The following is a 25,676-nucleotide window of genomic DNA, read 5'->3' on the forward strand; positions in this document are numbered from 1 at the left end:
TATGGACCATTGGAACCAGCGTGCCCCATATTTAAGCGTGATTAAGCCTCGCAATTTTGGTAATGGCTGGTGGGCCAGGGAGGGGCTATTGTGTTTCAAAATGGAATAAACAGAAGAGCAGTATTAAAAGAATGAAGAGGTTGTTTAGTGAGGCTTGAAGAGACTACAGGTGTTTCCTCCTGTGTTGAGAACCAGTGGCCCCTGGGAATTGCATTTCCCGTTGAGCAGGGCCCATGGCGGACTGAGTCCTGCTGCCATGCCTGTGGTATAGAAACCTGAATGGGCACCATAGAATATCCAGAGTCTTCCAGGGGTCTTTGAGACTCACCCTGGGTGTGTGGGGATCCAAGACCTGACATGCGTGCTCGCACAGCTCACACTCACAGCCGCGTTCACACTCACCACACGTACCAGCCTGCAGTGTGGGGCAGCCTCTGGAGGACCACGGCCCCATGTGTGGTGGTGGTGTTCAGATCCGGCTGGCTGGCTCTGTGAGCAAGTGGTGGGCCTCCGAGGGCGCACACAGTGGGGAGACAGGCAGCCTGGCCTGAGGAAAAAGTGCGCCCGTGCCTGAGGTGGGAGGATGTGATGACGCGGTGCCCCCGCGCAGCGGGAACTCAGGCCTTTAAAAAGCTGAGGAAACAGCCTCTGAGCAAGCAGTGGCTCCCCTGGAGGAAAGCACACCCGGGTCTCACATTCAAGAAGCCAAACTGTCTGCTTCAAAGAGAAAAGGCAACATCCTGTCACAGGCCATGCTCTGGCAAAAACGTAAGTGGTTTGACCGTGGCTGTCAGAGCCATGTCAGCACAGGTAGGGGCCGGGAGCCACCAGCCAGCCCGGGACTGAGAGGATGTGGTCGTGCTGGAGGCACCAGGGCTCTCTGGGTCCCCCACCCAGGGCAGCGCAGGGGTGAAGTGGGTGAGGGAGCCCAGTGGCAAAACCAACCTGTCAGAGGTGATGCTCATTTTCCAGGCTAGTGTTCCAAGGTGGGACAGCTCATCGGGTCTCTGCTCTGAGGCATGAATCACTGTGGTGAGGAGAGGCCAGTTCATGATTCACAAAACGAAAAGCCAAATGTGACATTGGTTTGGGGCTGAGAGGGGAAAGCCATGGGGTCCTTTACACGCGTGGCTCTATTTTTCACAAAGAGCTGCTCTTTAGCTTGTGGTTCAATTCCCTGGGCCTGTTCCTCTCTGAGTTACTTAGGTTTCTGCTGAAGGTGTCATCTGTTTCTGTGAGTGCACGGGGACAACGTGGAACCTTGGCTTTGTTGGGCAGGTCTTTGCTCGCTCCACTGTCCTGCCTCTTGGCATTCTTCCTGGCGCTCTGTGGCAAGCCTTGTGGGTCCCCGCGTGCAGGGGGTCAGCGGGTTTATCTTTAACCTTAGTGTTTATCCCTGGGGTTGGATGGAACAACTGTGAACTTTATTTTCCATTATGTGGGATCAAACAGAGACTTGTGTTATTAATAATTGAAATCATACAGAGAGTATCTACAACATTCCCTTCTTGAAATAACAAAGCCAACTCAACAGCCTCCTGACAGTTGAACATTTTGGGGGCTCATTTATGTACTTCCTCAAGGAAGAAATATTACCAAAAAATTGCTCTGCCTTTTCAAAAGTGCTTAGGTCTTTAAAATGCCTTTTGATGAATTTATATACACCCTACTTCAAGCAAACTTAATATAAGAGAATCAAGATTTACAGAAAAGATAAATTGGGGAGTGTTTGTTTATTTTACAAAAAGATATTTTCTTGGAGGCCTTAAAGTTCTGAAAATATACTTTCATTGATTAAAACATAACTTACAGTTACTTTATCACCAACTCATTGTTTCCTTTATTTCTTGTGTAAATTCTCTGGAATTGAGCTTGTTAATATATAATTTGGAGGAGAGATTTCAAAATTTCCCAGATTGTGAAGTCTCATTGTTTGATACTGGCAAGATGCATTTTTTTTTTTTTTAAATAAAAAGAGATGAACTTTAATTTGGACTTGAGAGCTATGGAGTCCTTCCAAGATCATTAGAGATATGCTAATAGGGGTGCTGTGCATAGAATCCTGAAGGGTAGAGCAGTAGTAGATATTGCTGAGGGCAGGTGGGTGCTAAGGTCCTTAATGGAAGCTGCTGAGTGTCCAAATGCCCTTACACTTAGAAGGCTGAATTGGTGGGTTTTATGTGAGCTCTTGAGGAACTTTTGCCTTGGTTCCTACCCAGTCAAAGCAAGTAATTTTCCTTTTTATTTTTATTTTCTTAAATCTTTAGGTTTCTCATATGTAAAATGGGGCAAAAATAATACCCATTACTCAGAGCTACCCTTATCTTGGTAAGCTAAGATGCCACTGAAATGGTGCTGGTTGCTTTGGTTTTGCTCAATATCTGTGATACGGGTTGCTTCCTTGCATTCATGGGCTGCCATATTCCCTACTCTTGGTTATGCACTACATTTTTCCTTCCTTAATTCCTCTTAAGAGATGAGCGTTTTTTTTGTTTGTTTGTTTTTTTGTTTTTTTTCCGAAGGAGATGGTGGAGACATGTTTCTTGCTCACACTCTGGATGTCAGTCAGGTCCAACAAAACTCCATTTTAGGGAGACCACAATATTAAGCTGGTCAGTGGAATAACTGGAGTGAACGGTTCTACATGTTCATATGCACACAGTCAAGATTCTCTTTACTTATCCTTCAGCACCCTAAAGGAAATTAGGAAAAGACCTGGGCATGGACCCATCCCCTTACCCAGGATCCAAATAAAACCCTTGTCCAGGGCACTGAGGGGACCTGAGGGACTAGACCCTGTGGGAAAACCAGTAAAAACAGGGCAGCTTTGTCAGCCCACTTTGAATCACCTGATGGAAGGGCAGAGTTTGAAATCAGACATGAAGAGTGCTGAAAAGGCACTTTCTTTTTTCAGAAAACACCCTCGGGCCATGATCTGAAATGACTGTACTATGGCGTTCTGGAAAGGGTTAAGAAAACATCCACTTTTGTACATGTTGCCTTCTCCCTATCTGGCCCATGATCCCTGTGTGGGGACTAAATGTGAACATTGGCTTTGATTCGGATTGGCTCACAGAACTGCTGGCACCACAAGTGGAAATCTGCAGATTCTGAGCCTTGCTTGATTGGCCAGTTAGATAAAAGAGGTCACTCTACCTGCAGATTCTCCTTCTGGGTTCTGCTCTTGGTCCTACAGGCCCTGCGTCCATAGGAATTCACATCCATTCCAATGAGAGGCTCTTGTTAAGGAACTAGTCACAGTGCAGTATAAACACCAGGAACAATGGAGTGAAACAGGTCTGGGTTTGAAAGCTGGCTCTGCAGCTTCATTATTCAACTTTCGCAGATTCTGAAAAATCTGGAGGACCAGGGTTTTAATGCCTGCCTTATGAGGTTTTAGTAGGAGCTAAGGTAGGAAATGTAGGCCATGTCATCAAGTCTCCTGAAAGTGGTTATAGAGCACCGTCCATCCTGTTGCCCATCTGGAGGGATCAGGGAGGTGCTAAATTCCTTCCTGTCTATCCTTTTCTGCACTTTAATTAGAATAGTTAAAAAGGCACAATCAAAATATTCTTGAATGATAGGATCTTTCAAACCAAGAGTTTTCCAAGAGTCTAAAGCAGAGGTCTGCAAACCGTGGCCTGAGTGCCAAATCGGCCCCACCACTTGCTTTTGAAAATACAATTTTATTGGAACATGGCCATATCTCTTTATTCGCATATTGTCTAGGGCTGCTTTTGCTACAACGGAAGCGTCGAGTAGGTGTCATAGAGACTATATGGCTTACAAAGCCTCAAATATTTACCATCTGGTCTGTTTTAGAAAAAGTTTGCCAACCTCTGGGCTAAATGATTTGGTCATACTTTACATGTTCGTTTCCTTAGGTTTCACTGCAACCAGGGGTCACACATGCCCAACATTAGTGGGAGATAAAAACTTGCAGCAAATTGATTAAATGATTTGCATAAAGCCAAAATTTGATTTGATTGACTTCTTCCTTAACAGCTATGGAACGGAGTACCATCAACTGAACACCATTTGTTGGAAAATGAATGAATCATAGGACTGCTTTTTATTGTTGTTATTTGTATAAGGGAAAGATTTACATGATAATAAAAGGCAGGCTGACTGATTTTCTTTGAATTGGTAGCTTGTCTTGATTCCTGTAGATATGACCCTGGTGTGCAGGGAGGCATTATAAGAACAGGAAATAGTGATTGCTTAACTATTAAGGTATGGACATGCCTTTGCTTTCAGACAACTGCAACAGAGCAGAGGTTCCCAAACTGATAAATTAGGGCCTCAAAATTCTCATTATTGTTGAACTCTGCATTTACTCCAGGGTTCTACTAAACAGCCAATTGTTTAAAGGGAAGTTAAAAAATTCAGTTAAGTATAAGGAAAACTTGCAATAACCACATAATATTTGAAACATTTCTCTTGCAGAAACTCAGGCAAATGTCTAACAAGTGATTTAGGTCTGTGGAGTACCTCTAACATTTCTGTTCTGTGTTACAACCTTTGTCCATTTATTTTTTTCCTTTGTCCATTTAATAAGCACCTTTACTTCTCAGCAAGTTTGTGTATTGATTCAGTGGTTCTTGGTGATAAGGACAAGTAGAGTCTAAAGGACAGACACAACCTCACACGCACAGAAGGAAGTGAAATAAGGGACAAACGTAAACCAAGCACACAGATTAGTTGGTAAAAGAGCAATAATTTTCAGAGTGGACACTTTGCTTCCGTCTCTCTATTATTTACTAAAGAAAAACATCAACTTTGTTTCTCTCTATACCCAGAAAGTTCCCAAGTCAGAGGTTTGGAAATCTCTCTTCCATTTCAAATCTGCAAATCTGTTCTGTTGTGAGGAACAGAAACAACCACACTTATTAGCTAAAAATCTGGACATTTAATTCACTTACAAGTTCTGTAAATTTTTGCTTTTAAACCTTCCCATTACAAAATAAAGGTACTAGGTTCTTACCACCCCTCCGCCCCGACTTCTTTCTAAAGAAGTTTGTTTTCCAGCTTATGAAGATGAACACCATTTTCTGACTTCGATTCAACCAAACCAAAGTTGGCTGGTTGATTAAGATCATCAACATAAGTTTCATAGTTATGAAATACTTAGCGATGTTCTAGTTTTCTCATTTTTGTAGTGCTTGATAAGTGTGGGACTGCCTGGAATGGAGAAGCTTTTTCTGGAATCTTCTTGTCCTTGTTGTGTGATGCTATGAGCAAAACATTGTTCTTGCAGGCAGGAGACATGGAGCTATAAGCTATTGGGAGCGGGGCCATAGGCAAGCCACCTATGCTCTTTGGCTCTACAATGGGACTTGCCTATACGTGGCTAAGAGGCAGGGAGATTGAACTTGACTCAAGTTCTTTTTCAGTTATAATTGCTGAGCTTTCATGCAGGCTTATACAAAATAAATCCATGTTTTAAACACCAAGTCTTTAATATTAGAGAAGGCATTTTTCCATCTGCACAGAGCTGTGCTTTTCAACCTTGGCTGAACATTGGAATGCTCTGGAAACTTTAAGAAATACTAATGTCCAGGTCCCAACCCAGAGGGTCTCATTAAATGGCCCTGGGCATTAGATTTTCAAATCTTCCCAGGCAATTCTAATGTGCAGCCATGCTGAGAATAATTGACCTGGAGGTTGCAAGGAATGGCTTCTAATATAGCTTTGGACCTTACACTGCTGTGAGCTGCACATGTTCTGTCCTTTCCATAGGGACCCATACCAGCTCTGGGGCATGAGTACTTACTTGGTGCCCTGCAGCATACCAAATGTTCTGTTGCATCAGTTTGATTACATTGGTTTGCTAGTGAAGAGACCTGAACAACATGGATTTAAATAAGACTGTGGGGTATGATCTATCACCCCGAAGAAGTCCACAGGGGGCCACGCAGGACTGTCCACAGAGTCTGCAGTGCCAACAACATCTCTGGCTACTCCTATTTTCCTGGTCTCCTGTCTTTGGCATGTGGTTTTGGTCCTCAAAGCTGTTTCTTAGTTGCTACTGTTGCTCCAGCCACCATATTGGTGTTTTGGACAAGGAAGAAGAAGAAGAAAAAGAAAGGCAAAAATATCATCCTTCTCTGCCGCCCCTACAACTACTGCTGACATCTTATGGCCACTCCTATCTGCCAGGGCAAATAGTGTCATTGTGTAGCTGGGCACATTGATGCCCCCAGAACATGGGACTTGTTAGTAAGAAGGGACAGGGCTGATGTCAGGTGCAGCAGCTGCCAGTCTTGGCCACATTTTGGGTGTCTTATCTCATTTAATCCTCATAGAAACCCCAGGGGGTAGGTTCTGTATTAAGCTATATTTCGTAGATGGGAAAATGGAAGCTTGAAGATTAGGTTAGTAAGTCAGCCTGAATATTGTCTCACAAAGCTGTCCTGTGTCTCCACAGTGGTGCTCGGCTCACTCACAGGGTGTAGGAGGGTTCTGTTGGTAAAAGCACAGTCCTCCCACACCAGCTAAAGGAGAGGAAGCCCAATGGCAGAAATGAAGTGGCCAGCTGGTGGATTCCAGGCTCATTTTGATGGGTGTTTCATCTTTCTTACTGCAAGGAATAAAGTCTTTGCATCTATGCCTCCTCCACTGGGCTCTTTGCAGATTGTTTAGCTGCAATGGGAGGGCTCCAAGGGGACAGAGTGACCCAGAATCTTTCCCCCAAAGCCCAGCCCATCTGTTTTCTGGGCAGCACTAATAACGAACCCAGTGTGGCAGTCTGAGTTGGGACCCCAGGCTCCTGCCTCCATGGCACTTCCCTCATTTTGAACTGTCTAGACTTTGGGAGAGTCAGGCTAGCTCTTCACACATGTGTGCACATGTGTGCATGAGTGTGATGTGGTATGAAAAGCAATGTACAGAGAGTAGGGGTTTATTTGGAATTAGGGAGTGGCATCTCTGTTCTTTCAATGCCATTAGTGGTTTAGAGCTTAGCCTCTGGGGCAGGCAGATCTGAGTTCGAATCCTAGATTTATGCCTCACTGGTTGCACGTCCTAACAAGCGCTTCTGCTTCACTCTGCTGCCACTTCCTTAAGTATATAATGAGACCAGAATTCTTACTTCTTTGCTTCATGGCGCTGTGGTAGGTGTTTACTACTGCGCTTCGTATCAAGTCAATGCTCAATAATATATATTAGTTACTATTCTTATTTTCCCGCTCTCTCTCACTCTACCTCTGAGAATAAAGCTTATGCAGCTAATTATAGATGGTAATTTGTGTGGCTTCTGAGTTCTGCATTTCTTGTGAAATAGCAGGGTGCGCATTTTTAGTCTTGTAACTTGTGGTGGGGTTCACGGTCAGGGCTAAGGCTTATGGTTAAGGTGGCCATTCTCTGACCCCACTTGGAACTTGGGCTACTCTTTTCTGCCACGCCTCATAAGGCATCAGGCTCGTGTTGACTGACAAAATGTGTTTGTTTTCTTTTAATTCACGAGATTGGACTGAGGTGTTTACAATCTAGCTGTCAGAAGACTGACCCTCGACTTTTGTAAGAAATAGCACAAATGATACCGAAAACTGAAACAGCAGTGTGCTGCCTTTCTTAGTAATGGTTTCATTAGTATCACTTTCTGGGAAGAGCAGGCAGCCAAAGAATTACAAACCAGAGTCATTCTCAGACCAGGTGTTGGGACGAAAAAGGATCTGACCACACTGAAGAAAAGCTGAATGACCCTTGAATCCTCTAGAAAGAGTCATAAATTTAATTGGAAGATAAGTGTACAAAGATTGTGAATCCCTTCCCAGGTTGAGAATTACTGAGGAGATAGCAAAGAAAGAAGAAGAAAAAAACAAAACAAAACAAAACAAAACGGAGAGAGAGTTGAAAGCAGGAGTAAGTTTTAATGCTGGAGGAAGGCAATACTAATTCAGGAAAGAAAGGCATAGAAGGAAAACCAGTCATCCCATTTTGTCATCCTATGCATGCGTGCAGCCACTCAGTAACAGGATTATTCTTAGTAGAGAAATCAAGCAATGACATCAATTGTCTTCAGCAGGAGGGAGGAGAAGATGGAATCAGGGAAGGTACCCTGAAGCATATGGCATTAGTTATAAATCCTCCAGAATAAATGATAGACTTCTTGCTTGGATCTTGGGAGACAAAGAGGCCTATTAGGACATAACAGAGGAGCACTGCAAAGAAAATCCAAGGATGTCCAGGCTAGTGTTTGCAACATTTTGGGCACAAATGTCTTTATTCAAACCAAACCTATTGTAGAACTCCAATGCAAAATAAAAATGGAGCAATTCTGGGGGAATCCTAAAGCTCTGATTGCTCACTCACACCCAGACTCCCCTGCTTCCTTCCCTTTATTGGCAACTACAGGTGGCTCCACTGTATTCCAGGGTTTTTAGATCATAGCTTCACAACCGTGACCTGGACCAATCCTCTACTCCTTCAGCAAGATCCCTGATAGCTGATCCCAGGTCCTTGGTTTAAATGCTTCTGGGGTAAAGACCACACTTCTGGAGCAAAGTGAAGCCTGTTGTATTGGTCTCCATGAAGCTTTAAAGCTGTGAAGGTCATGTTTTCAGTCTATGTCCCTATCTTGTAAACAAAGAAGAGGGTATATTCTTCAAAGATTGACCTGGTGACTCCTTTCTCAGCCTTGCCATTTTTTAAAAGATTTTATTTATTTATTTGAGAGTGAGACAGATAACACAAGCAGGGGGAGTGGCAGAGGGAGAAGGAGAAGTAGGCTCCCTGGGGAGCAGGGAGCTCAACGTGGGGCTCGCTTGCAGGACCCTGAGTTCATGACTTGAGAAGAAAGCAGACACTTAACTTACTGAGCCATCCAGGCAACCCCAAGACTTGCTATTCTAACAACTTCTCCAGGGTTCTTCACAAGGGAATGTCCCCATATTGTGAGGCCATTGGTTAGTAAACCAGGGATTTGGCAAAAAAGCTCATCTTGACTGGCAGTTATATGTCACATCCTGAATCAATTATGAAGGCTGACTTTACTCACATAGTCTGTGCCCCAAGTTGCCACAAGCCTTGGTGCTGGATTTAGATCTGACCCTTTGGTGCTGGGTCTTCTTCCAAGGAATTGGTCTCAGGAAAAGTTGATTTCTTTTTTTAAAAAATATTTTTATGTATTTATTCATGAGAGACACACAGAGAGAGGCAGAGACATAGGCAGAGGGAGAAGCAGGCTCCATGCAGGGAGCCTGATGTGGGACTCCATCCCGGGACTCCCGGATCACTCCCTGAGCCGAAGGCAGATGCGTTTAACTGCCGAGCTACCCAGGTATCCCAATTGATTTCTTCAATAAGAATCTCTTTGGTCTGGAAAATCCCAAACTAGATATTATTTAAATCAAAGAAAAAAACAGTCACAATTCTTCTCTTCCAGCTGCCTGACCATAGGGTTTTCCTATTCTTGATTGGACTGGCAATTCTAGATTCAGGCTCTGGGTCTTAATCTAATAAGGAAAGATGTATCTGTCTCCTCTGCTCTATCTCCTCACTCTGGTGCTAACTTGCTATAGAATTTGTGTGGGCACCTTGGGTTAGCTCACCCCCCCCCATATGTTCTAGTGCTCTTAGTGTAGACCCTCTCTGTTCCCACACTGATCCCTTCTGCTCTCAATAAAGCAAAGGCAATGCCCAATATGTCAGCCAGAATTCTGTCTTGCTCTAGTAGGTGATAAAACTCTCCTCGCTGACCACCAAAGAACCTTCTTGTGTGTACTGCCATGTTTCTATCCCATATGGGATATGTACTCCTAGGTTTCTAGCCCTTTGGAGAAGTACCATGACTATGGCCTCAGTCATGGCTCTGTCTTTGTCCTTTGGGAGATACATAGAAGTTCTCTGAGGAGTTACATCTGAGATCAGGACATCATATGCCATCTTACTCTGTCTCTCAAAAATCCTAAGGTCTTCCTTCCTGGAGTTGTCCTTTAAAAATTTAAATCTGCCACAAATCTACTCCTCTGCTGGCTTCTGAAGAAAGAAGTCCTTCTGCTCAGCTCATGGTATCCTTATAAGAGGCCAGTGCCAGGATTTTGATGTCTCCTATCCAGGCTTGTTCTGTTTGCAAGTGAGGTCTTTGACTCAACTCTCTGCAGCATCATTGGCCCCACTGTCTCCTAAACATGGCTGTCCTGCTGCTTGGGGACACCAGGTCCAGGGACCAGGGGGATGACTTCTAGGAGCACCATGAAAACAGGCTGAGACAGGCCTTGCTGGTGGCAGAAGGCTCTGGGTGTGTTGAGGATAGAGACATTCAGTATCAGGATGTAACAGGACGAGGGCAAGTTAGAATCATAGCGCCAGGGCTAGTTCCTTCTCTGATGAGTGATAGGCTGAGATCATAGGAGAAATAGTCATTTGTTCAACACCTGTTACATACTAAGTACTTAACTGTTATTTTCATACAAGTGATAATCCTATGAGATGAAGATCCTTACTCTCATTTATCAAATAGGAAAACTGAGGCACATACATGTTAAGTGATTTGCCAAGGGTCACACAGTGATAAGCTATAGAGTAGGCTTTCCAAATTAGGTCTGCCTGAGTCCCAAACAACATTATACCACTTTTCAGCGGCAAGGATTTTAGGGTTCCATTAGATGCTTCTTCTCCTCCCAGTTGAAATAAGTCAACCCTTAGATGAAGGCAGGTTCTTACTTCACTGAGAGCAGTTGTAGCCTGACTCAAAAGCTTCTACAAATATGAATCTCAGGAAGATAGTTTTGAGACAGTATAGAACCTCTGGAGCCACTTGACTTCCATATGGAACTGGAATTTCTAGGGCTGGTCTTCCTTTAGTGGGCTAATTGGCCAAGATAGGATAGGACCAGCTGGTGAAACATCTTTAGGGCTCATCTAGGGTCCTCAGACTGGGGGTGAACACTGAACATCTGGGAATACTTTGTATGTCTTGGGCAAGACTTACATTCATGGTGTGAGCTGAGCCTCACCCCAGACCAGTGTCATTGAATCAGAAGTAGAAGAACCATGCTTCATTGCACTTTCCTCTTTGTGTAGCCCCTATGGACTGGGGACCCCTGCTTGCTGCTCATGTAAGTCCTACTGAATCAAGTGGAGGTGGAAACCAGCCAAACAAGCCAGAACACTTCAGTTGTGAGGCAGTTGCAGCTCTGTCACAGTTTGTAATTCTAGGTCTGCTTATGCATTTATTTAATTAATGTCTGCACGCCACTCAACTAGGTGGTAAGCTCCATGGTGACAGGGACCCACCATTTGCTACTCTGCTTAGCAAATATTTGTTTAGGGCATGCTCTGCTAGGGCTCTCTTGGTCTTGTCCCCTACTCTGAGACTTAGTGTATCTCAGATGGGAGCCTTTTCTGCTCTGGTAACCCCAGTTTCTGTAAGACACAGGCAGATGCAGCTGCTTTCTCAGGTGGACCTATCCTCTGTCATTTCAGTCGAAAATACCAAAAATAAAACTTTGCGGGAAATTGTTTGGGTCTCTCAGTTCTCGTCACTCATGTGAGCAGATTGCTGGTAACCTTCTCATGGACTTCTTTTTCCTCTCGGATGGGAAATACTGTTTCTTGGGGAAATCGGCAGTCAAGGGAGACTGGATTAGGGTGGTCCAAGTCCAGACTCTGACTCGAGGAATGAGAGTCAGAATAGGGCAAGGGACATTTTGTGACTGACCTCTGGGGTTACCCAGGAAAATAAATGAACTTACCTAGGCAGAGGGCAGGCAGAGGCAGAAATGGACTGAGCTTAGAGTCAGAGATCTTGGGTTTAGCTGATGACACAGCTATTTACAAGTGTGGACTTGGCAAGTCACTTAACATCTCTGGGCATCATGTTCCTCATCAGTGGAAAGGAAGGTGAGAGGGAGACCTCCACTGCCTATTTCAGAAGTTGTGGTGAGGCTTCAAATGAAATCATTTGTGTCAGAGCTGTATGAGTCACAGAAAATCATGCAAAGATGAGTGTGGTGATTTCTGAGCTCCTGGGGGTTAAAGTCATGACCAGGAGACACATGGACCTTTGGCATGCATGCATTCAACGTGCTGAATCTTCATGAAGAAGAGACAGAACACTGACACTCTCTGGGAGTAGAGAGAGGAATCCAAGAGCCTTGTGTGCTCACTCTGCTTGTTCTGCAGGAGGTTTGGAGGGAGGATGGACGCGTGGTGTGGAATGTGTCCTTTGGATGCATGGATGCACTGAGAGCCCCTGGGGGAAGGATGTCTCGGCAGCAGTGCCTGTGAAGACAGGCTGAAGGCTCTGGCACTACTGATCTTTTTGTCTGATCTCACCCAAGGTCATGGAGTGGGACATCCAGTACTTTTGGGATAATCCAGGTAATCCTGAGGCTATGGAGTGGGAACATCTCAGGCAGGAGCTTGGTGGATGAGAGTGGCCTATGGGTAAACTGTCTCTCTGCTTAAGCCTAACATAATCTGAGAGCAATGTGTGATCACTCTGGGTATCCATTCCAGGCGGGCTGGGGCTTCCTTGAAACAGAGATCACTTGGCTCCTAGGCCCCTTTGTTCTGGGGCTCTGTGGTTCTAAGATCTGTGGTCACCCCAGATCTACTTTACAATCCTCTCCTGGCTCTTCTTTCTCAGGTTGTTTCTCTAAGTCCTTTTGGCCACCCATGTCTGTAACTCTCCTCTATCCTTCACAGTGACCTCTTGGGGTCACGGTAGATCACTGGATGGTTCTCATCAAATGATGGTTGATCGTTGAGCTCTGTGGGGCTGACAGGAATATGCTTCTTAGAATGGGGACAAAGAGAGGAAATGTCACTACTTTTCCCTTCCTTTCTCTGATCAGACTGGAGAGTCTGTGATCAGCCACCATCTTGGAGTGCTCTTTGATGGAGGCATCCGAAATCTACACATCAAGACACTGTGGCTTACTTCTTTTTGGCTATCCCAGCAGCCTTAGGAGCAACATCAGTTTGTAATTCAGTTGAAGTTCCACTTTCTCATGTCTTCTGAACACTTTTTTTTTTTTTTTAAGATTTATTTGAAATAGAGAGAGAGAGAAAGTGCATACTCATAAGAGGGAGAGAATCTCAAGCAGACTCCTCCCTAAGCATGGAGGTGTGGAGGGGCTTGATCCCATGACCCATGAGATCATCCCCAAAACCAAGAGTCAGATGCTTAACTGAGCCACCTAGGAGCTATTCTTCTGAACACATTTAAAGGCACTTTTTTATCCATCTATCTTTCTCATCTGCCCTGGATGTTATCCAGATTACTAGAATATATGAGTGATGTGGTGATACTTGCTAGCTGCAAAGCCCTTTCAGTTTAAACATTAGTGAATGGAAAGCCTACATTTACATGTGTATGGAATCTCTTTGTTGGCCTCCATTAAAAAAAAAAAAAAAAGTAAACTGCAATCTAGTGTAAATTGGGCAGGAAAGCCTTTTTGTAGCATGTCAAGTCCAATCTTTGGCCAAAGCCCAAGTTCTTTCTTCCTGTCTGGAAAAAAAACAGCCATTGTCCATGAATGGAAAGAACAAATTTGAAAACTTTGACTCAGATCTTCAGCAGAAGAGGAACATTCACATTAGTGTTTCAGTTCAGGATGTGGATAATCCTTGAGCTGATCTGAGCTAAACTTTCCCAGGCACCCTCAACTACCTTGGACTGAGAACACAAACAAACTTCTTTGCATTAAAGTGAAAAGTGTCAGCAACTTTTATGACTTTGTTTTCTGTTCGAAGCTAGAATAAGTTTGTTAGCCCTAGGCTTGAATTCTATTGTTCAATTATTTGTTTTTGGTTTTGCGATGAGTAAAGAGAAAATTATTTGTTTTTCTTCTTAGTGAATCTTTTTTTTTTTTTTAATAGTAGTGACGTTTCAGCAGCAAGATAGAATAATATTTACTGTGGTTACTTGGAATGATCGATAGTGTGTCATGTGTCCTCTTGGGCTAAGAAGGTTTATCTTTTTGTCTTTCAAAATGGCCCTGTGTGGCTGCTGGTTTGAGGTTTAACCTCAGTTATAAACGGAAAGTACTATCAGTGAGCTAGATTGTCAAGATGGGTGGGATGGGTGCCTGTTTCTGGTACCCTGATGACAGAAATGTAGACATACCCAACTAGCCTTTAGAGCAGCAACACTAACTGGTATTCAACTTACTGCCTGCCCTGGAGGCTCATGGGAAATCTGTAACAGGACAGTGGCTAGGAGAAGAGTCTCCTTCCAAGAGGATCTTGGAGGCTATTCTAGGTAACACCTGTCTGAAGAGGCTCTCTGAAAGCAGCCTCGGGGAGAAGTTACAGTGATAAATGCCTCCGTGCTGGCTCTACTAGGAGCCATTAGAACGGACCTACCTCCTTAGCCAAGTAGCTTCCTCTCTGTGGTGTGAATGTGGTTTGCATGGGGTCATTAAATAAACAAGTGCTAACGATTTTGCATATGTCCTCAGAGATATTTATTATACCTTCTTCAAGAAACTGGAGAGCCATGTTTATTTAAATCAGTGGAATCCATATGTTCCCTAAGCTCAATGCAAACACGCATAATGCCCACAAGCAGTCAGAGCACTGCCTGAAGTGACCAGTTGGCTCAATCTGTCATGGTCTGTGCTCTCCAGAGGAACAACAGCTGCAGGACTCTTATTTTTGTGATGTGGAGCATGTCTGGGTGTGTGGCAGGGGGAACTGAAATGTCTTCTGCTGACTTTTTATACCTTCAGATTTTTTTCATCGCTCATTTTGGAAAAGGGAAGCCCTCACTGGGGCCAAATTTATAGGTTTTTCTGTAAATGAGTTTTGGGTGTTTTTTTTTTTTCCCAAACTCCGCTGGTGACTGACTTCCAGTGGTGGGAAGGTAACATGGCTGAATTTCTCACACTGAAAAAGGAGATTCCTAGCGAGGTTCATGTTTAGGTGGGAAGATTTTTCTCAGTGGCGGATACTCGGATGCTCCCAGGAGACTTAATGGGCCTTCAGACCACAGGATAAATGGTGAGGAAGCTTCAGGCTTTGAGGACCTGCTACCTGGAGCTGCAATTTAATTTAGGGGGCTGTAAATATCTCTGGTCAACTCTCCTCTGGGAAACTGGACTTTAATCCTTTCTGTTTATATATTAATTATCATTTGATCTTCTGTTTTATTTTCTTTGTCTCTTACTGTTATTTTAAGAAATTATTTTAAGAATCTTAATTAAAAAAAAAAATTCTAGTTTAGTCACTTTAAAGCTAGCTCAGTTCAGGGATCCAGAAACCCCAGGGCAAAGCAATCATGATTTAAGACAAACTTCTTTTCCTATTCCAAATTTGTATCTGTGGGCTCGTTTCTTATGCCAGTGGCAGTAGGGAGTACAGTGTTTACTGTAGAATTAGAAATGGTTGTTGCTGCTTCCCAAAGATTGGTGTGAAAGGCACGGACTGCAAGTCTTGGCTTTGCAAATACACTTGGCCATCGGGCTCCTTTGGGATTTGTCGTGAGGCTTCTGATCCTGAGGTTTCACGGCCACCTTCTGAAGTCCCTGTCAGAAGCACTCTCTCTCGTACCTGCACACTTGTAGTTAGTTGCCAGATTCCCTGGCAGCTGGTTTGGACTCGTAGGTGGGTAGGCAGGAGATCTTTGAGAGCTGGGGGAGTTTTGTGACTGCAGTAGGAAGAGGTGAAGACTGAGAAACTGCTCTCCATATGGTCTGTGCTGGGCACACCTGTTGACTCTGTGGGTTCTAAGGAAGTCCAGACATCGGAGGCTGATACCCTCTGCTCACAGCACCTCCCCCAAGCCCTCTTTGTTCATTGATTCAAAAACAACAGGAGGCAGGAAGTCATCACTTTGACAAGATCCTGGAAATGCCCAGCTGGCCTCTTGGCAGCCAAGTGTTCCATGTGTCCACTTCCTGGGAGGGGGTGGACTCGGGTAGGAGTCCTCTGGGCCCTTCCCCAGAAGCATACATGCAAATCAAAGGGGGTGAGCTGTGGACGTGTCTTTGATGTGGGCCTGTGGGATTGAGGTTTCCTTGTCCTCCAGCTGAATTAGAAGTGTGACCCCCAAATAAGCCTGTCCCCTGAGTTTCTCCCCAGTGCATAATGCCTCAGGCCATACCCTATGCCTAAGAAGAGCTGGAAACCTGATTGCAGACCAGCAGAGCCCGAATGTCGTGGGTGTGAACAAAGCCAATGTGGTTGTGGGTGACCAAGAATGAACGAGTAGAGTATGGGAGCACAGGTGACCTCGCTCTCTGCCACGTCAGGCCCCACCTGGGTTCTGGAGCCGACGGTGGGCATCAGTTATCATGAGGGGAAGTGGCACATGGGAACCAGGAGCGGGGGCTCCCAGAAGGAGGGTTGGAAGGATTCAGAACAGGTCATTAAGAAATAGCTGGAAGGATGGGATGTTCATTCAGACTCCACAGGGGACCTGGTGTCTGTCTTCAGATGCTGCTACTAACACTGAAGATAATATTAGCTCACCTTTATTTAATGCATCCTGTGTGCAAGCTCTGTTTGAAGCTTCCCCTACCGGTTATGTATCTTTACGATCCTCACCGCATGGATGAGAAGACTGTAGGTGGATTACGAATGGCAAATTTCACCAGAAGGCAATGCAAGGAAAAATGGTGCTTGTTATGATGTGGCAGGTCCAGGAGGAGGAAGAGCTTCCTGACACTGTAGCTCCCCAGAGGAAGGTGGAAGGTGGCTCCCCTCCCTCCACCACTTCCACCTTCCTCTGGGGAAAGAACATGTACCATAGGGGGACATGGCTTTGGGAGCATCCGTGTATTTTTGCCGTGAATCCTTACACCTGCTGTGGGAGAGATGAGTTACTGAGGCCCAGGGGTGTTAAATAAATCATCTGAGACCTTTCCACCAGTAAGCGACAGCCCAGATTTGAATGTAGGTAGTTTTGGCTCTTGAGTCCATTGTTAATGCTACATATAGGAATGCCTGCTTACAGGTAGTCTCAGGGCACTTGGCACCAGGCTGGGTCTCTCTGCTCCACACTCCGGCTTCAGTCTCAATTTCATAAGTTGTAACTGTTGCTTGTCTCTCCCACTAGATGCCAGATGCATGTGGGTGGGGGCCACAGTTTATGCTGTTCAGAGCTCTGTTCATAGTGTCGGGGGATATTTGAATGAATGAATGAATGAATGAATACCAATACAGATTCCTCACTATGATAAGGGAGATTAAAAAGAAGATAATAAATCTCCTATTAGGACATTAGAGGGAGAATCTTATCTTATCCCTCATCTCCCTTAGAGGGAGAGAATCTTATCATCTTATCTCCCTTAGAGGGAGATCAGGAATGAATTATCAGTAGTTTTAACCTTGGCAGAGCTTCAGAATCACCTAAAGGACTTTTAAAACACAGATTCTTAGGCCCACATCACCCCGCCCCCATCAGAACTCTCTGATAGCCTGGGCATCTGCGTTGTGCATCACTCCCTGGTCAGTTCTGCTACTTGGCCAGGTGAGGAAGCCCCCTTGGATACATCTGAGTCTGGGGTTCTCTGCATTACGTGTTCTGTAACACTCCCTTTCTTGCTTCGTGCTGCCTCTCCCTGCCTGCTGGCATCAAGGCCAGGCTGTGTGTGTGTGTGTGTGTGTGTGTGTGTGTGTGCGTGCCTGGAGCATGGATGGAGGTCTGTGCTGGGTCAGGCACGGGTTCTTATCAGCTGGGTATTTACTGAGCAAAGTTCAGCCAGGGCAGCACTATGGTTCCGGGTTTAGTAGATATCCAGACTTCCAGGCTTTTGACTCAGAGCCCACGTCCCTGGGGCCCTTATCGGTGGATGATAATGGACTCCCTGTGCGAGCCCCCAGGGCCGATGGTACTCACTTTTCTTGTCGGACCCAGGTCTGCCCTTGAGAGGCCCAGGGTCCTAGGCTGTGAGCTGTCTGGGTGGGCAGAGTCACTGCCCAGCCATGACTGCTCTGGCTTGCTCTCCCCGGCCAGGATGTACCCTGTTCCAACTCAGTGCTTTCATTTCCCAGCTTTGATGACAAAAGGCACAGGGAACCTCTCAGCAGCAAGGCTGGACAGCTCTGGTCCTAAGTGCGTAGATCACCATCAGGTACTTGTCCTGGGATCCACAGAGGCCCTGGGAACAATTCCCCACAGCCCAGGAGAGGTGAAGGGAAGGTGAATGCCAGCACATTTCACATAATGAACCAAATAATCAACAAATACCCGACTGAGCTTGCTATGGACATGCTACTGGGGAAGGTATAGAGAAATGAGGTATCATATCTCACCTTGACAGGTTTAGGACCTAATTAGGGGCATAAGAAATATACATCAAAAGGATTATTAATTACAGAGCAGACTGCAAATTTATTAAATGCTCACTCTGTACCTGATTTTTATACTGAGTATATGCTGTGCTTCTCATTTCCTAGGCCAGAGTCTCCTTAGGACATTCCTTTGCTAAGAAATTGCACTGAGAGGTGTTAATGACTTGCCCAGGGTCACGTGGCTAGAATATGGCAGAGGCAGATGTGGCACCTGTGTCCTCTGATTCAGAGTGCCTGCTCTTATGGTGGCCTTTGCCATCCCCTATGCCGAGCACTAAATTGGTCTAAGAGGCTGGAGGATGAAGCCACTTCTGTGGGCAGCCGCGGGCAGCCAGGAGGGCTGCACTAGTCTTGAGCAAGGTTGAGCCAAGAGGCTGAGAAGTGTAAGCAGGAACCCTGACCATGGGAAATCACAAGTAGAGATGAGGACATGAGACATGCAAGGAACGTGAAGAGAAGCCTGAGTAGAGCTCCCGGCCAGAGTCAGGGTTTATGTGGTACTTAGTGTGCAAAGTGGTTGGAAAATGGGTTGGACTAACACAGCCCAGGACTTTCAGTTGTACTTTCAAGGTTTCAGGCCTTAATTGATGGGATGGAAGGAAGTCACAGAAGGTTTGGGGCAGGAGAAGTGACGATACTGAGGGAAATTGTCTAGGAAGTCTCATGGGTCCTCCTTGTTCAGGCACAAGTGAGGTAAGCAGGCACCCTGGGATGGGGGCTCGTCCAAGGGGGAGATGCTCAGTGACATTGCTTTTCACAGCCACAGCTCCAGAACAGGCCCCAGCCCCACCCCGGCCGTACCAGGGTGTCCGTGTGAAGGAGCCAGTGAAGGAACTGCTCAGGAGGAAACGTGGCCATGCCAGCAGTGGGGCGGCTGTTACACCTACGGCGGTGAGGGGCCCCTGTGGCCAGTGTGTGTGTGCATGCATGTGTGTGTGTGTGTGTATGTGGTGGGGTGTCCAAAGGGGTTGGATGGGAGTATGCTTCCTTGCCCTATGAGATGCTCACTGAAGCCATGAAGCCAACACATCACCAGGGTATGGCTGCTGAAGGATGGACCTAAGATAGAATGAGTCAGTGGTCCCTGAAGTAGGGTGAGGGCTTTGGGTAGACTGGCTTGGCCCGCTGAAGACAGTTAGGGCCAGGGCCTGAGTGAGCGGATGAATCACACAATCCTGGCGTGAGCTGGGGGCTCACTGTGGGAAGAGGATGATGCCAGTTCCCTAAGTGCACAAGGTTCTTGCTAAATGGAAACATGAATCCCTCAAAAGTATGGGTGGTGATGGTTGGGGCACAGGGTGGGTGTTGTGTTCTAATAAGGAAAATTCTCCCATCCCTTCCTGCCCTGGGGACCTCTGGGCAAGTTTTTTGCACAGGGTTAGTTGGAGACAGCAGAACATTGATCCTAGTCTTCTCTTCTCCCTCTAGGTGGTGCTGCCCCATCAGCCCCTGGCCACCTACACCACAGTGGGTAAGAGCCCCCTATAGCCCTGGTCCCCTCTGTGCCCCTCATCCGGGTGACACCTGCAGTTCTGTAATTTGCTTCTTCCCACAGGTCCTTCCTGCCTTGACATGGAGGTCTCTGCTTCCACAGTGACAGAGGAGGGGGCCCTGTGTGCCGGCTGGCTCTCCCAGCCCGGCCCGGCCACCCTCCAGCCCCTGGCCCCGTGGACACCCTACACGGAGTATGTGTCCCATGAAGCTGTCAGCTGCCCCTACTCAGCTGACATGTATGTGCAGCCCATGTGCCCGAGCTACACAGTTGTGGGGCCCTCCTCCGTGCTGACCTATGCCTCCCAGCCGCTCATCACTAATGTCACGGTACGTCGCACAAAAGCTTTGCTGCACCAACCCATGCCAACTGCACCCTTTGGAATATAGGCTGACTTCCTGACCCCTGATCATTCTTGCTATTGATTTGCAGGATAACTGAGTCATTAGGCTCACCCTGTCCTGTAGGGCGGCCTGCTCTTCTCTCCAGTGACCTAAAATATCTTCCACAAAGAAGGCTCATGGCCTCCCTTGTCATGCCTTGTATTCCTCAGGACTGGGAGGTTCTCCAGCCTCTCTGCCCTATGTCTCTCCTGCTGACCCCAAAGCAGCAAGTCTTGGTAGGAAGTTTAAGTTTTCAGGTTAGAGATCTCAGGTGAGATCTGCGTGGGGTCTTGTGCCATAGCCAGCATTTTCTTTCTATTCAGATGGCCTAGGGGGTGATTGTTCACTGAACCATGGGATTTGCCAGATGATCTTAAGGCTAAGTAACAGGTGACACAACTTTTCAGAAAACTACTTTTTACAAAAGATTTATTTATTTTTAGAGAGAGAGAGAGAGTGTGTGTGTGTGTGTGTGTGTGATTGAGTATGTGAGTAGGGGAAAGTGTGGAGGGACAGAGAGAGAGAGTGTCCTCAAGCTTGGCATGGAGCCTGGTGCAGTCTGAGATCATGACCTGAGCGGAAACCAAGAGTTGGATGCTCAACTGACTGAGCCACCCAGGCACCCCACAGAAGTCAGACACACCTGCAGGGTAATTTTTTGAGTGCTGCCTCTAGCATCAGATTGCCTGGGTTCCCTTGATCCCTTCACTTAGGAGCTAGGAGGCCACAGACCCCTGGTGCCCACATCTGTGAAATGAGAATACTGATAAGAGAGCTGATGTCAGGCTCCAGTGGGAGGGCACATGTGGAGGACTTAGCATAGTTCCTGGCAAACAGAAAACACTCCATAAGTGTTATTATGATTGTCTCAAAGTCGGCCAGCAGCATTAACTAAGGGCTTCCTTCAAGTGCCAGATAGGAAAGCAATGAAGGAAGAAAGGAAGATAACTAGTTTTATACGAGTGACACCTGTGTGAGCAAAGGAATGGGAATCCCCCAAGCGTTCAGAGAAGGAAAGCTCCGTGGGAGTAGCCATATCCAGCTGCAGTTCAGGGTAAACTGTGGGAGGTGGAGCTGGGGCCTCATGAGTAGCTGCAAAGCCCACGTTGATGATGGAGTTTGCTTTGGTTCCTTGCCTCCTGTCCATTTCCCTCAAGAGTTGAGTGTCATCCTGATGCACCTGCCTTTTCATCACCATCCAGCCCAGGGCCCACAGAAGCCCTCCTGCCCTCTGCCCCCTGGCTGCCCAGCAAACCGGTTGTGGGGCCTACATGGTGGTACTAGGAAGGAGTGCCTTCAGCACCTTTCCCAAGCAACTCATTTCCATATCGGGGGCCTTGGGTAGGGGGAGGAGGTGGCAGATATAACTGTTCCCAGTCATTTCAACCCCAAGGATTTCTTTCATTATTTACCTTTCATTATCTCCACCTCCTACTTTGAAAGGTTCTGTGTATTAAACAGACTGTATTTATTAAGAAATAATTTATTTGTTTTGCCACTTTGTAATTAACTCATCAAAGCTGGTTGGAGCTACCAGTCAGCACTCCTGATGAACAGGAGCTAAGACCTGTTGTAGCACTGGGTTGATGGAATTCCATCTCTGAGTAAAGAAACCTGCAATTACAGGTGACCTACATGGGTTTATGACTCAAAGAAGTAGGATTTCCATTTGGATTTTTGAAGAACTGGAAATTTTAAGGCTTTGCTGGGAAGCTGGAAGGCCTCTGAGACCCTTTCCAGCTCTACCATTCTGTAGGAAAACACTGTAAGCCTTGCTACTCCAACTATGGTCCCTGGACCAGCCACACTGGCATCACCAAGGATCTGAGTGGACTTGCAGAATCCCAGGGCCTACCCCAGCCCTCCTAGACCAAAATCTGCATCATAACAAGATTCCCAGGAAACTGACATAAACTCTTCCTGAAATGACTCTAATGGTTTACTCTCAAAACAGTGGCAACCAGACAGAGATAGGATGGGGGAATGAGGGGCAGTGGGGGGGGGGCGGATTTGGGCCTCTCTTACATCATTTCATGCAGAGACCTTCCTCCTCCACCTGCTTCCTCAGCTGTAGAAGATAGGAAGGACCCAGGCCCTTCTCTCCTGCAGGCTTGACCTCAGGTTTGTAGTGTGGTAGCTGCACAGGTGAGAGGCATTGTTTGTAGGGCGCCTGAGAAAATGACCCTGGGAGAGCCATGGGGGTCCAGCTCAGAGATATGAGGACGAGGAAGTGGAAGGTGCCGGGAAGCTTTAAGGAAAGGCTAGTTCACTAACACAGTAGTGCTTCCCCAGCCTCTAGGTCTGCCCAGAACAGGAGGGAGGTGAGTGGGGCTCTGTTGGCCTGGGTGGATCTCAGGATGTCAAGGCTGCCATAGGGAGCCAGGGCCATCTTTGTCTCTAGGCCTGCCAGTAGCCAGCCACCTTTGGGATATGGCTACCATGCCAGGGGACAGGCTTGTTAACATGCTGTACTTTCACTGATTTTTAAGATGGACATTTCTCCCCACCCACATTTTAATATCTTTGAAATTGGGATGCAATTTATATTCAATAAAACCTGGAAAAGCATCTCTAATCAGCTCGGCCCAATGGTGTCTGTTCTATAGGTAACTCCGTACAGAAGAGAAATGGACACCTGGGGAGGTGGTGTGAGCAGGGACATGCAGCTGGTGAGGGATAGAGTCAGGGACCCAGCTCAAGTCTGTGTGGCTTCTGGGGGAGACTGAGCAGGTGGAGACAACACCAGGACAAGGATGAGCAAGGCCAAGGGGATCCCCAGCACTGCTAACCCTTCATCCTGTGTCTTCCCATCACAGACGAGAAGTGCAGCTGCACCCGCGGTTGGGCCCCAACTGGAGGGCCCAGAGCACCAGGCGCCCCTCACCTATTTCCCGTGGCCTCAGCCCCTGTCCACTCTGCCCACCTCCACCCTGCAGTATCAGCCTCCGGCCCCAGCCCTGCCTGGGCCCCAGTTTGTCCAGCTGCCCATCTCCATCCCTGAGCCAGTCCTTCAGGACATGGAAGACCCCAGGAGAGCCATTAGTTCCCTGACCATCGACAAGCTGCTTTTGGAGGAAGAGGATGGTGATGCCTACGCACTCAACCACACGCTCTCTGTGGAGGGCTTTTAGGGCATGCTCCTGAGAATCCTGTTCCCTGAAACTGGGATTTAAAACAGGGAACAAGATTCACATCTCTTTGGAGTAGCCATTTTATGACTACACTTTGCATTCCAAACTAGAATGATAGACTTTCCTTCCTCCCTCTTCTCCCTCCTCCCTGCTCCCTCTTTCCCTCCTCCCTCTCTTCCTTCCCTCCTTCCCCTCTTCATTCCTTTTTCCTTTCTCATTTCTTTTTCCATTTCAGCTCCTTTTTGAGAAGAAATTATAGGGATTTAGTGGTAATATTGACACCAGTGTTGCAGACCTATGACCCAGGTGCTTTTACTTCTGCCTCAGTTCATCAATTGGGACAGCAGCCCCACTGAGCTGGGGGCCAGCAATGCCCTACCATCTGTCACTTTAAGATGGATGGGGTGTCCTACCGCCCCTCCAAGGGCAGACCCAATGCCAGAATCCTTGAGCTGTCAGTTCACATGGTGGCCCCTTTGCTGTTCTCAGACTTAGAGTGTCAGGCAGCAGAGTCTCAAGGCCTGGGGTTCAGTGAGGTGGTGGGGGTGAGGGTCCTGGGGGTGGGTAGGGTCTGGATCAGGGGACAGAGGAGGGAGGGGAACAGGTGTGTGTGTGCCTATGGGGGGGAGGGGGAGGAAAAGATTGGGTGGAGAGAAAGAGGGTCCAAGGAGCCATTCCGCTCCAGATTACTTGGTGATTAAGGAGAATAAACTTAAGAAAAATATCGGTTTAATTGGTGGTTTTGTTTTTCTCCTTGAGGATCTTGCAAGGAAAGCTGGGCTCTTATACTCAGGAGGATGAATAGGTCTGTGCTTCTTCCTCTGTGCAGACCTTCCATGGGGCTTCCGTGGGGGTGGGGGTGGGGTGGGGGGCAGAGCCACTGAAGCCCAGGGGTGACTGGGTCCTCACTTAGTGCTGCCATATGCTACTTGTGTGTTTTAAAAAACTCCACAAGCCAACACTGTGTGGAGTCAAGGCCTCTTTCCTAAGCACCATCCTTCCTGGGGGATTCTAGAGCCTCTAGTAGTACTGTGAGGTTTCATTTTGATTTTTTTCCCCCTGGGGAAACTTCTGATTTGCAGATGCTTGCACACAGTTGTTGTCCGTGGGGTGCTGAGCGGCTGACAGCAGCCCATCTGTCCACTTAAACCAGTGTCAGCAATAGGCAGACACGTTAGTTGGTGGAGTCTATGTAGGAGCAATCAACTTTTCTCAGAAACGGTTTCTTTGACACATTTTCTTTACCATTTTAAATAGAAACTCTAGAAAGTTGCCTTTGATTGGATTTTTCTCTGCTTTGTGATTATTTTGACCCAAATTTCTCAGTATCTGCCTAAAATCCCAATCTTGATTTATTTTTGTCAGACTTAATATTTAGATTTAAAAGGTTAAAACTTCAGATAACAAATTTATATCTTTGTTGGTAGAGACGGTGAGTAGGCAAAGGAGAGGGCCTGTTTGGTTTCCTATAGAAAACACTATCCAAGTGTTTTCAGCTTATTATTTGAGGGTTTGAGATGATGCAGGAGCAATCCCCATAGGGAGTTTGAGTTGGTAAGAACTAGCAAAGAAATTAAGTACTTTAAGTATCTGCTAAGATTTAAATGGTGACTTTTTTTCCCTCCTTATCTTGAGGTAAAAGGTCTTGGTTGTAATAGTCTCTCTAGGTTTCTTCCTGGGTTTTCCTGCTAAGCTGGAAACATTTTAATAAAGATTCAATCAGACTTCTTTTTTGCCAAAGTGTTTTATTTCTTATCATATTAATCCCCCTTAGCTTGCAGTTCCATGTCAGGCAGGGTGATTGTAGGCAGGAGCTTACATGAGTCTTGTTGACTTTGCAACTTGATCTACTGCAAGGGAAGATGCAACTGGCCCCACTTGCCTGCTGGTCGGTCCTGTGGGGCCGGGGGCGGGTGTGTGTGTGTGTTTGTGTGTGTGTTTGTGTGTGTGTGTGTGTGTGTGTGTAACATGCCAGGCCAGTAGGCTTGTTCTCCAGGATAGCAGGAATCTGAGGCAATGAAGGAAAAATTTTAACCCAATTGCTCTTCTTGTTATTCATGTTATGTGGGTAAATTCTCATGATGCTGGGTGTCCAGAGGTAAGTTTGACCACTGGTGTTTCCATCTGTCAGAACCTAGGGGCATGTGACACAATGAAGAGTGCTATGCCCAAAGGAAACCCGTCTCTCAGGGCCAGACATCACAATGAAATGGAAATTCAAGAAGCCTGCCAGTCCCCTCTGACATGAGTCCTTGGAATGAGTAACAGGTTGGAAAGGTCTCCTTTTCCTGTGATTGTCTGAGTTACTACAACTTCTGAGTTCACTGTTTTCACTGTTAATCTCCACTGGGGTAACTTTTTTTAAATAGTCCACTTTATTCTGTCATATATCTTATTTCCAGATTTTGGGGGACAATAGTACATCCA

General features: G+C 46.4%; 1 protein-coding gene across 1 annotated transcript; it reads left to right on the top strand.

Annotated features, from left to right (window-relative positions):
* Window positions 1–245: 245 nt before the first annotated feature.
* On the top strand, window positions 246–24,967 carry POU2AF1 (POU class 2 homeobox associating factor 1). The gene is made up of 5 exons (XM_041769919.1): window positions 246–768; window positions 19,004–19,134; window positions 19,672–19,714; window positions 19,799–20,064; window positions 22,935–24,967. Exons 1-5 carry the CDS (start codon window positions 753–755, stop codon window positions 23,247–23,249), a joined length of 771 nt encoding a protein of 256 aa, XP_041625853.1. The 5' UTR covers window positions 246–752; the 3' UTR covers window positions 23,250–24,967.
* The last annotated feature ends 709 nt before the right edge of the window (window positions 24,968–25,676 follow it).

Source organism: Vulpes lagopus, chromosome 10 (genome assembly GCF_018345385.1).
Source record: "Vulpes lagopus strain Blue_001 chromosome 10, ASM1834538v1, whole genome shotgun sequence".
Lineage (NCBI taxonomy): Eukaryota > Metazoa > Chordata > Mammalia > Carnivora > Canidae > Vulpes > Vulpes lagopus.

Excerpts from the sequence above, each read along its gene's own strand:
- POU2AF1 (XM_041769919.1), top strand. Across the intron at positions 19,135-19,671 it reads CGGCTGTTACACCTACGGCG|GTGGTGCTGCCCCATCAGCC; the intron begins GTGAGGGGCCCC and ends TTCTCCCTCTAG. Across the intron at positions 20,065-22,934 it reads CGCTCATCACTAATGTCACG|ACGAGAAGTGCAGCTGCACC; the intron begins GTACGTCGCACA and ends TTCCCATCACAG.